The 11,912-nt window shown below is 49.7% G+C and overlaps 1 protein-coding gene across 1 annotated transcript in view; it reads right to left on the reverse strand.

The window, feature by feature from the left end:
- Nucleotides 1-2,330: 2,330 nt before the first annotated feature.
- The window catches only part of col4a5 (collagen, type IV, alpha 5 (Alport syndrome)), a 24,914-nt gene continuing 15,332 nt past the window's right edge, over nucleotides 2,331-11,912 (reverse strand). The window contains exons 36-49 of the mRNA XM_062449938.1: nucleotides 11,438-11,564; nucleotides 11,040-11,219; nucleotides 10,828-10,878; nucleotides 10,548-10,733; nucleotides 7,515-7,648; nucleotides 7,114-7,186; nucleotides 6,954-7,025; nucleotides 6,677-6,805; nucleotides 6,353-6,451; nucleotides 5,928-6,140; nucleotides 5,420-5,597; nucleotides 4,980-5,094; nucleotides 4,567-4,739; nucleotides 2,331-4,375 (exon numbers count right to left, since the gene is read on the reverse strand). Of these exons, the coding sequence (XP_062305922.1) occupies nucleotides 4,294-4,375; nucleotides 4,567-4,739; nucleotides 4,980-5,094; nucleotides 5,420-5,597; nucleotides 5,928-6,140; nucleotides 6,353-6,451; nucleotides 6,677-6,805; nucleotides 6,954-7,025; nucleotides 7,114-7,186; nucleotides 7,515-7,648; nucleotides 10,548-10,733; nucleotides 10,828-10,878; nucleotides 11,040-11,219; nucleotides 11,438-11,564 (1,812 nt within the window). The 3' untranslated portion in view covers nucleotides 2,331-4,293. The remainder of the gene's footprint in view (nucleotides 4,376-4,566; nucleotides 4,740-4,979; nucleotides 5,095-5,419; nucleotides 5,598-5,927; nucleotides 6,141-6,352; nucleotides 6,452-6,676; nucleotides 6,806-6,953; nucleotides 7,026-7,113; nucleotides 7,187-7,514; nucleotides 7,649-10,547; nucleotides 10,734-10,827; nucleotides 10,879-11,039; nucleotides 11,220-11,437; nucleotides 11,565-11,912) is intronic.

Genomic DNA, 11,912 nt, shown 5'->3' on the forward strand with positions numbered 1-11,912 from the left:
CGTTATGAACCTTTGGGTCATGTGACCCGAAGGCAGCACAAGGGTTAAGCTCCCTCGTGTAGCTAAAGTCCACTGGTGGAGAGAGAAACATCCTTCGACTGCCCAAACAAGACAAAGTCCAACTGCCATGGATATGGCTGTCAGCTGAATGGATCACGCTTTGATCACAGGGAAATTCAGGGAGCGTTTGATTCGACGGGGTGGGTTAGTATTGAGGCCGCGCAAACGAGCTAAGCCTTGGTGAGTTTGGGTGAGTTTGATTGGGTTTGTGAGCCATGCCAAATGCCAAATATCCTGCTCTGATGGTTGTGGAGTCTCTCTCTGTCTGTCTCTCCCTCTCTCTCTCCCCCCCTTTCTCTCTCCCCCATCTTCTCTTTATCTCCCCCCTCTCTCTGTCTCACCCCTCTCCCTCCCTGACCCATGACTTCGAAGCTTGGCCAGCTCCTCCTTGCCCTTTTCCCCGGGTCAAGCTCATCAGCTGCATTACCACAACGCACCACTTGTACATCCATCCCTCCCTCCCTCCAGTAGATAGACAGACAGACAGGGGGTTCTGAGGAAGTTTCCATGACGAACTCATACATAGTGAATGACTAACCTCTCCCAGAGAGTGGACCTGGTCAGTAATGATACCCTCCACTCCGGAGGGAGCTTAATGGGGGCTTTCCTGGCTTCTCGATCCCAGGAAAAGGTCTCCAACTCTGGGCGAAATGGACTCCTGCTGCCATACTGACAAGAGGCCTGGAAGTTAGCCTTCGTGTGTGTGTGTGTGTGTGTGTGTGTGTGTGTGTGTGTGTGCGTGTGTGTGTGTGTAGAAGCCTGGAGCATCAGAATGTGTGCACTTGGAACGAAGGTGTGTCCCACACGCACACACACACAATGTGTTTTGAACACATTGTTTTGAAACTCGAGTCGCAGCCTGCGCACATTGTGAGGTCAACGGTGCTCGCTTCAGTAACTGAACTCTGCTGATCACATGGGGTGCTGAAATTCCCCCTGTTAACGCCATACCAAGACCATAAACACACACACACACAAATACACTTTCAGGTGGACCCGCACACACACACACACACTTCGCTCCTAATAAAGTAGTGGCTGACAGTAGCTAATTAAATATCTGGTTAGGATGCTTGTGTACTGCGTGTAAATCCAAACATTAGGCGTGTCTGTATAAAATGTGTCTATCCGAACATAAGTGTGTCTGTATATAATGTGTGTATCCGAACATAAGTGTGTGTATGTGGGTGCAGTACGTGCATGTGCTAACTAACAGCATCATTAGAACACACTTGCATAACATGACTCCCAGAAAACACACTTCCTGAACCCCTTCACATCCCCTAACATCACTTATGGGGGAATAATCCCAATTAGCACCGGGGAGGAATAATCCCAATTAGCACCGGGCCGGCTCAGAAAGGGAGCCCTCAGCAGTTGCAATTTAACCCTTGTGCTGCCTTCGGGTCACATGCCCCAAAGGTTCATAACGAACCATCGTTGTGATTACCCAATTTTACCCATTACAAAAACAAATAAATAGCATTTTCTTTTAACCTTCGCAATGTGGGGGGTCTGAGACAGCCCGACGGTTAAAAGAAAATGCTTCAGTTTGTTTTTGTATGCGGTAAAGTTACATTTACATTTAGTCATTTAGAAGACGCTCTTATCCAGAGCGACTTACAGTAAGTACAGGGACATTCCCCCCGAGGCAAGTAGGGTGAAGTGCCTTGCCCAAGGACACAACGTCAGCTGGCATGACCGGGAATCGAACTGGCATCGACTTTTCTTCGTCTTCTTCGGTTGGGTCTAAGGTTGGTGCAGGTGTCGTTCTACAGCCTTACAAGAAGCCCTCTTGTGCTTGTGAGAGGGCTATCTCTTGTAATTTATGATTATATACATATATACGTATGTACGACCCGGTTGGTTTAAATAGCACACTCATTTCATGAACGCATAAATAAAGTATATTTACTCAATACGATCCTGTATGTGTTTTACTACAAGGAGTAGTGCTTCATTTAGGTATGTGAAGTCTTTCTTGGTGTATTTCCTGAAGTCACGGCATGATTATTGACCCGCAGCACCATGTGGTGGTTTGTGAGCGGTGCAGGTTTGTTATTTTTAGATATTAGGTCTCTTGGGAGCAACGCGTTTGGAAACAGTAGAATGGATGGGAGGAATTGATCGATGGATTGAAAGGGAAGGTAGAATTGATGACAAGATATACATTACTACGGTATCTTATCCTCTTCCTCCCGTTCTCTCCATCAGTGTCTCTTATCTCATGTCTTTTGAGGAGGATTAACTGGTTCTCACGCGACAACAACTCATTGGACATTGTGTTTATTTCATTCTTAAAAGTTTATAACAACTTCTGGATAACATACACGGGAAAAAAAAATAAAAAAAATATTGAAATTAATAAACATTTGTCGCACACCCCAGAATGAACATAAAATAAAAAAGATTGGAAGATTTTAATCACAGGAAATGTAATGTCACCCCCGACAACTAACAGCTGACATTACCTCAGATTACCACGGTAATTTGCCTGCTCCTGGGGACAGGTGGAAACACACATTAACCCCAGTGTCCAGATTAAGATTTAATCCAGATTAGGTTTTATCATAAACATTTTTTTTTTAAAGAATCCAGATCAACAATATACATATTCTGGATAGGAATCTCAGATTTTTTCAATCTCTTATGAAAAAAAATAAAAATAAAATTGACCTCAAATGACAATTTAAATTCTAACCGCCCCACCATGTTTTTTAATCCCACTGAACAAGATTATTAGAAAATGAAAGAGCAGACATCTGAGTCATTAGCACGATTGTAACCATAACGACGTTGCTAGGATGCTTTAAATTAAGAGAGAAAATCTGTTACGAAAAATTAATCGGTAGTTCGGTTGTTTTAGTGTTTATTTAATTGGGTGGAAAAATTATGAAATGTTTCTGGAGTGAAGGAGAACGACCAACGGCAGTCAAATAAAGTTCATAAACCTTTCTCTTTTTTTTGTCAATTTATTTCAATATATATATATTTATATATATATAAAATACTGTCTCATAAAAAGCCTTACTTTGTACAATACCTGTGGGTGAGTGCGTGTGAGTGGATGAACGAGTGAATCAATGAATGTGTGAGAGATTGAACGCAAGAAGAGAAAGCAGGAAAACTGTCTTTTATATAAACTAGTTACCGTTTTTGTCCGTTTTGCCCACTATAACAGTGTTTAAACAATATACACATACCTACTTACAAAGACAAGAGAGCGTACAGTTAGCAGATAGGGAGGGAGAAAGTTAGTACCCCTAACGGACACAAATGGGGGGGAAAAATTATGTAAAGAAAGAAAAAAAGAAAGTAGAAAATGTTTTTTATGCTAAAAACCTATAAAAGAAGGCAGTACTTGTGTCTTACTGAGAAAGTATATCAGTGCATAACTTCTTTTGTGTGAGCAGAGTTCAAAGTGCCGATTTGGTTACTGTGGAGGTTGTCCCACTCCTTAGTTAAACGACAAGAAAAAAAAAAAAATTCAAGGGAGGAAGAACGAAAGAAAGAAAGAGAAAGTCTGTCTAGAAAGTACCACATATGTCTGAACTGACAGTACCACAGTTCCACAGTTCCACAGTACCACAGTTCCACAGTTCCACAGTACCACAGTACCACAGTACCACAGTTCCACAGTACCACAGTACCACAGTTCCACAGTACCACAGTACCACAGTTCCACAGTACCACAGTTCCACAGTTCCACAGTACCACAGTACCACAGTTCCACAGTTCCACAGTACCACAGTTCCACAGTTCCACAGTTCCACATCTGACATAAAAAAAAGAAGACAATTCTTAGAAAAATAAAATGCAAATTAAAGTGAAAAATAAAATGCACGTTTGTTGTAACACATCCGTCATGGCACCTTTTTAGTAGATCGTTTTCAAAGGCTGTTTTGAGGTACTTCTTTTATAAGAAATAAAAGAAAGACTAGAACAGATATCGTACAATTTTCATCGCAGTTTTTTTCCCCCATCGCTGTGTACAACAGTAGCACCGTTATTAAGTCGTTTCAGCATGACGCACCATTGGAATTCCACCTCTTTGCCACAGAATCGATCCCCCCCCCTCCTCCGCTTCCGCAGAAACCATCATCATCAGCATCATCGTCTCCGCAACCGGCTCTGAGCCCTCCCCCACCCACCCACCCACCCCTCCAACCCCCGCCCCCAGCTCGTCGTCGGTCGTCCCCGCCAACGGCTGCTTTTTTCCGGAGCCTTGCCCCGTTACGTCCTCTTCATGCACACGACGCAGCGACTGACACGCGTACGCAGGTTACCGGCCTTCAGGGTCTCAGACTGGGGCTTCCTGCAGGGGTCAGGGGTTATCAGGGACCAGAGGGTTATCAGGGGTCATCCGTTTTGTAATGCACCAACATTCTGTAACGCGCCTCTCTTGCACTCAAAGCGCACATCTCCTCCCCTCTCCCCCCCTCATACCCCTTTACGATTCAACGCCTCCCTCCCTCGCCCCCTCCCCTCATCTCCCCCCTTGCTCACCTGAACATGTCAGTGGAGTCCACGGTGGCGAGCCAGAAGCTGTAGGAGTTGCCAAAGTAGTTGCAGGTTCCCCTGCCGTGGCACTCGATGAAGGGGGCGCTGCGGAACTCCTCCAGGCAGGAGCCCGGGGAGGCCAGGGCCTGGCCGGAACCCTCCGCACCCGCACTGGTGTGCTGCACGGGGGGAAGGGAGGTGGGGAGGGAGGGAGGAAGGTAGGTAGGGGGGAAGGGAGTGGAGGGATAGGAGAGGGGAGTAGATGGTGGGGGAGTGGCGGAAGGAGGAGAGAGGAGGGGGGTAGAGGGGAGGACGAGGAAGGAGGGGAGGAAGTTACACATTTGTGGCTGTCAGAAGACTGTGTGTCCGTACAGTATGAATGTACTGTGTTTATACAGTATGTGTGTGTCTGTTCTCACCATCATGAAGGAGTATCCTATCCACAGGGGCTCCCAGCTGGCTGGGCAGGAGGGGATCTGGATGGTCTGGCTGTGCACCGCGATCACCATGGCAGGAGCCTCACACACTGCACACCTACACACACACACACATGTTACCACACAGATAGGTGCACCCTCCTCACCTCCTACCTTCCGTCTCTACATCCTGCCCTGATTATGGAGTGTTTCAGTGTTTCAGGTTCTCCGCCTCCATCCCCCTCTCCTTCCATCCCTCAACCCCCTTCTCCCTCCCTCCATCCTTCCCTTAATCCCTCCACCCCCCCCCTTGCTCTCTCCCGCCCTCCACCCCCCCTCCACCCTCCTCTCCTTCCACCCCCCCTCCACCCTCCTCTCCTTCCACCCCCCCTCCACCCTCCTCTCCTTCCACCCCCCCTCCAACCCCCCTCCCCTCTCCCTACCTGCTGATGAAGGGCTTGATACCCTCTCCTGTGATGGGGGCCATGCTCATTGGCATGGGCTGAGGAGTGGACAGCCAATAGGAGTAGTCGTTGCGGGAGGCGAAATTGCACACGTTGTTGATGTTGCAGAACATGAAGGGCATGGTGCTGAACCTGCGCAGACAGCTGCCAGCAGTGCCTGGGGGAGGGGAGTGGGGGAGAGGGATGAGAGGAGGAGAGGGGGTGAGAGGAGGGAAGGAGAAGAGAGAGGAGGGAGAGATAGAAGAGAGAGTAGGATGGAGAGAGGAGGAGGGAGAGAGAGAAGAGACAGGAGGATGGAGAGAGAGAAGAGAGAGGAGGATGGAGAGAGAGAAGAGAGAGGAGGATGGAGAGAGAGAAGAGAGAGGAGGAGGGAGAGAGAGAAGAGAGAGGAGGATGGAGAGAGAGAAGAGAGAGGAGGATGGAGAGAGAGAAGAGAGAGGAGGATGAAGGAGGAGAGCTGAGAGGAGGAGCGTCCAGGGCGACTCACCCAGATCCTGGCCGTGGGCTCTCTCGTTCCCCTGGACGTAGAGGAGGGAGTAGCCGTCGTAGATCAGCGAGGTGCCGTCCGGGCAGAAGGGCACGTCCTGGGCCTGGCTGTGGCGGGTGATCAGGAAGCCGTGGGCGATGGAAGCCCCACCGGGGGAGCCTGGGGGCCCCTGGAGGCCGTCTGAACCCCGGGGGCCGGGGTACCCTCGCTGACCTGGAGACACGGGGGGTGGTTGAATGGGAAGGATGTGATGAACACGCACACTCACACTTATACCCACACACATGCCTGGATTCTTCAAGACAGATGCATACATACGTGTCAACACAAAGTACAGTGCTAAGGGCCCCCTTACTGCACCATCAACTACATGGTATTTCTTTTTAGGGGGGGGGGGGGGCCCAGGTGCCTGCATCTCCCCTCACCTGGCTGTCCGGCCGGCCCGGGGTCACCCTTGCGTCCGGGGCCTCCACTGAATCCTGGGGGACCCTCGGGGCCCAAGTCTCCTGGGTTACCTGGCTGGCCTGGGGACACACACACAGGAGTTCAGAGACAGGTGCTGTGTGTGTGTGTCTGAGTGTGTGTCTGTGTGTGTGTGTCTGAGTGTGTGTCTGTGTGTGTGTGTCTGAGTGTGTGTCTGTGTGTGTGTCTGAGTGTGTGTCTGTGTGTGTGTGTCTGAGTGTGTGTCTGTGTGTGTGTGTCTGAGTGTGTGTCTGAGTGTGTGTGTCTGAGTGTGTGTGTCTTCTGACCATTAAGTCCCTCCCGTCCGGGGCCTCCAGGGACACCTCTCTCTCCAGGCTGGCCCTGGATGCCCGGGGGGCCCCGCTCCCCCTTCAACACGATGGGGGCGGGGGCGACGCCCGAGTCTCCTGGCAGACCTGGGGGGAGTCAGGGAGGGGAGAGAAGGAGGGAGGGGAAGAGGGAAAGAGGAGGAGATGGGGAGGAGGGAAGGGAGAGAGTGGCAGGAGTCAGTACAGGCATGTTAGCGCTAGTCGAATCAAACGTATCCAGAGTGGCGGTGCTCACCAGGCTCTCCGGCGTCTCCGCGCTCTCCAGGGCCACCGTACGATCCGGGGGTACCAGACTCCCCCTTCGGCCCTGGGAGAGGAGGGGGGGGAGACAAGACGTGAATGCTCACCCTCACACACACACACACGCACACTCACACACACACACACACACTGACCTGGGAATCCGGGGACGCCAGGAAGACCAACATCTCCCTTCAGACCGCTGGGACCAGGAATACCAGAAGCACCCTGGTCACATGACACAGGTGACATCATGAACAGTGACATCACAGAACATTGAAGGTAGAGCTAGAATCCTCGATAGACTCAAATAAGAGAACAACAAGTGAGAGAGAGAACACAGAGGGCACAGAAAGAGAGAGAGAGAGAGAGAGAGAGAACACAGAGTTTAGAGAAAGAGAGAGAGACGTCTAATCTGATCTGACATCCGTTACAGAGTTGAGTGGGAGAGAGAGAGAGCGAGAGAGAGAGAGAGAGAGAGAGAGAGAGAGAGAGAGAGAGAGAGAGAGAGAGAGAGAGAGAGAGAGAGAGAGAGAGTGGATCCTCTCTTCCTTACCGAGAACCCGGGGCTTCCCATATCTCCCTTCTGTCCCGGGAAACCGGGCTGTCCGGAGGCACCAGGGATGCCCTTCTCCCCCTTGATCCCTCCGCTACCAGCAGGCCCGCGGGGCCCCTCTGGACCTGGGGGACCTGCACACGCACAGTTCAAAGGTCAGTGTTCAGAGTGGTGAGTGTGTGGGGGGTCACACATACACACAGTCCAATGCAGGGCTTTCTTAGATGTGTATTTAACACACACATTCACACACACTGTTCAATCTCCACATGTTTACTTTACAGCTGTGGTTTGAAAATTGACAGAGCAACAAGTTTACATGGCAAGTTTGGCAGATGGCATGTGCTATAGGCGTGTGTGTTTGTGTGTGTGTTGTAATCTCTTTGTAAATCTTCACAATCTGTTCTGTAAGGGGAAAAGTAGGGTTAAGATGGTCTTCAATCAATACGGTTCAGTTGTACTGTCCGACATTGTGTATATTTATACACACACATGCGCACACACACACACACTTGCATTGAAATGTGACAACATCACATCAGTGACATCACATCTGTGACATCACATCCGACCGTCATAGGATCTAACCTGGAGGACCTAGGTATCCCAGAATTCCCGGTTTACAGAAGTAGCAGAGCCGTGGCGACGGCACAGCCGGCAAAGGGATTCAAACAAGAGCAGGAGTTAGCATTAGCATTAGCTACAACCTCGGGCTAATGAGATAGAAGCTATCTTAGCTTTAGCTACAACCTCAGGATGGGTAGACAGGAGTTAGCTTAGCATAGCTGCAATAACTAGCCTTATGCTAGCTTAGCATAGTCACAGCCCCAGGCTGTGAATATACCTACAGTAACTAACAAGATAAATCCCTAGTTCCACATTTCCTACAGTAGTTACAGTAATTATTACATTATATCTAGCAGCAAACAGACTATTGTAAGAATGAATATATTTCTTAATCTTACTGCCTAATTAACAATATCACTGTCACAATATTTAAGGCCATATAGGGCATAGTACAGTACACAGTGATAAGTTACTGTTGAACGTGAGGGTTTCAACTTCAAGAATATAAACTACAGTTTACACAGTTCAAATATCATGTTCAGTCGTTTGTGAAGTGTTAGAACTGGTGTTTTCAACCTCAAGACGGAACGGGTGCAAGTATTTAAAGTGGAGGTTAAAAAGATGAGTCACTCGATCTACATGCTTCTACATCTACTGAAAAGTGCTCCTTCTCAATCGTGAATATACGGTTTATCGTGTAAAATCTATATCGTGAATATCTCGTTCCACAAATCGTGTATTTTATCGTAATACTTCTACCAGTGAGCAAGATCAGAAAGTGGAGATTAGAAAAATCAAAATTAAATATGCAGGGTGGAGGAACACAGTAGAGAAAACAAGTGTAAAATGTATAAATATAAATACAAATCAAACACATTTCTTATAATATAGAACACCGTGCAGAGGGGCTCTAGGACAGAGCGGAGGGTTCTAGAACAGAGCAGTGGAACATGCAAGAAGCTCTGGGTTCTGAAGTTCTGACCTGAGGGACCTGGAGGCGTGTCGTCAGGGAGGAGGCGGGGCCCCACACCACAAGAGGGTGGAGCCCAGCCGCAGGAAACAGGAAGTAAAATGACATCATACCCTTCATCAACCCACAGATACTCTGACCCTGGTGCTGGCCGTGTTCTGGGCCTAACCTAGCACGCTGCAAGATCTAGCACTGGGCTCGGACATTTGAGGAACGCATTAAATTAAATTAATATATAAATCCATGTTCCTGTAAGTCCTCGTGAGAATAATTCAAAGTATTATTCGGCATTATTTAAGACCATTAAAAGTCAACCGTTTCACACATTGTCGTGTCATTCTCTGCAGCGGAGCCCAGTGCGGCCTGCTGAGTGCTGGCTGGTTGCCCAGGTGTGACGGGAACACAGGTGTCCATGCAGGCGACACACTCAGATCACTGTGAGAGGGCCCAGCCAGAAACCAACCCCTACCTGCCCCGGACCACAGCTTCACAGAGGGCCGGGAATACTGGGGGATACTGGGAAATACTGGAAAATGTTTGGGGATACTGGCAGTGAATACTGGTGTTACTGAGGAACACTGGAGAATACTGGGGTTAGTTTCTGGCTCGCCGGTGACAACACCAACATCATCATCATTAAGACAACACACACACACATGGACCCTGTGTGGAGATGAGGGGGTGGGGGTGGGAGGTGAGGGGTGAAGGGAGGGGGGGGTGCAGGCTGGAGGACGCTCCCCTGCAAAAGGGGAGGGGTGAGGGGGAGAGGGGGTGAGGAAACACCAGGGGTGAAGGGATGACTGATGGATGGATGACATAGACAACAAGCCCATGCTTATTAGGAGGTGTGGTCAGACCCCCTGTGAAGCACTCTGATTGGTGCGTGGAGCACCCCAGCGTTTCCTGGTGAGGGGAGGGGGTGAGAGAGGTGCAGTGTGCATGATGCGTGGTGGTGGCGGTGATTAAACCAATCGCTTGCATCGGTCGGTCGAGTGCTCGGTACGTACTCAACGCTGATTGGACAGTGTGGCGTTTGTACTCAGTGACATGGTAGGTGGTGATTGGTGCAGAACAACCATGCAAATCACTGGTCCTATCACACAGAAGCATTCACATGGTGACGGCCAAGTTGCTGCCTGGGTTGAACTCACTTTACCTCTTTGCTTTTTATTTTTTTTTGCCAATGTATGTACATGTTTAAGTGTGTGTGTGTGTGTGAAGGAGAAAGAAGAGGATATTGTGAGCGAGGGAGAGAGAGGGAAAGGGTGAGGCAGAGAGAGACAAAGATGGAGGCATTCCAAGAGGATCGAGAGATAGAGAGCGAGAAAAAGACAGAAGAGAAAGAAAGGTTCATTGTAAACAGACTACCTCTGTTTTCCTATATCTCCCCTCACTGCTAAACTCCAAAATCCAAAATGGAGGACAGGGTGACAAAGCATAGTTCTCCAACCCAGGCAGCGACTTCAGCTACGGAGGAGAGAGGCTCCATATCCTACCTCCACGCCCTGGGGCGCCAGGGGAGCCTGGGTTCCCTTTGGGCCCCTGGAGGGCCAGCCCTGGGGGACCCGGGGGCCCAATACTGCCAGAGGAACCGGGGAGGCCGGGGAACCCTGCATCTCCTTTGGAACCGGGGAAGCCCGAGCTGCCTGGGAGACCAGGTAGGCCCACGTCTCCCTTCGCTCCTGGAGGTAAAAAAACCAGCACAGGTAGATGGGTTACGCTGCTTAGTTGGGATTGATGACGGTGAGAATTAATTATCATAATTGTAGAACTCACCTGGTATCCCTGGGAGACCGGGTGATCCAGGACCACCGAAGCCTGGCAGACCTAGAAGAGAGTGGAATGGTGGGAAATAGAGTTGTCAGCCGTGCCATGACTGTAGTTCCAAACCAGATTCCCTCCGCCTTTAGGCCTACAATTTGTCATGCGATGATTGGTTCTAACAAAGCCCAGTCTGGGGAACGGCATTGTGGGAATTGTAGTCTCACCTGGGTCTCCTTTGATTCCAGCTGGACCGGGGATCCCGTCCCGACCTGCTTGGCCCTTGTCGCCGGGGTAACCAGGTGAACCAGGACGGCCTGGCTCTCCCGGTCGGCCGGATGCTCCGCTGAGACCGGGGTTACCGGGGGCACCGTCCAGACCTTTTGGACCGCTAATACCAGGAGAACCTGGGGGCCGGAGGGAAGGGGAGCGCATGAGACGGGAGGACTGTGTGCGTGTGTGCGTGTGTGTACGTGTGTGTGCGTGTGTGTGCGTGTGTGTGCGTGTGTGTGTGTGTGTGTGCGTGTGTATACAATTGGCAGTTCCTATGTGAGTTAACTTATGGAACATTGTCTTGGGTGCGTGGAAATCTTTTACTTTGCGTTGCGTGGTCAAGAAGGTCTACCTTGGAATCCTGGCAGGCCTGGGTCGCCCTTGGAGCCGGGACCGCCTGGCAGGCCTGGGAGGCCGGGACCGCCTGGATTTCCTTTCTGTCCGGTAGTTCCTGGATATCCTGGTTGGCCTGGTTCACCCTGGGGGAGAGAGAGAGAAGGATGGGGAGAAAGAGAGAAAGAGAGTGAGAGGGAGAGAGAGAGAGAGAGGAGGAGGGAGAGAGAGAAGAGAGAAGGATGGGGAGAAAGAGAGAGAAATATATATATATATATATATATATATATATATATATATATATATATATATAGAGAGAGAGAGAGAGAGAGAGAGAGAGAGAGAGAGAGAGAGAGAGAGAGAGAGAGAGAGAGAGAAGAAGAAAAATAGATGAGTTTCCTCCATGTAGCAAAGCACAGTAACTACTAGAGGCGTCATTGATACAAAGCCGTTACACATGAACATTCTCTCTCTTCCTGGTTCTATCTCTCTCT

Source organism: Osmerus eperlanus, chromosome 23 (assembly GCF_963692335.1).
Source record: "Osmerus eperlanus chromosome 23, fOsmEpe2.1, whole genome shotgun sequence".
Lineage (NCBI taxonomy): Eukaryota > Metazoa > Chordata > Actinopteri > Osmeriformes > Osmeridae > Osmerus > Osmerus eperlanus.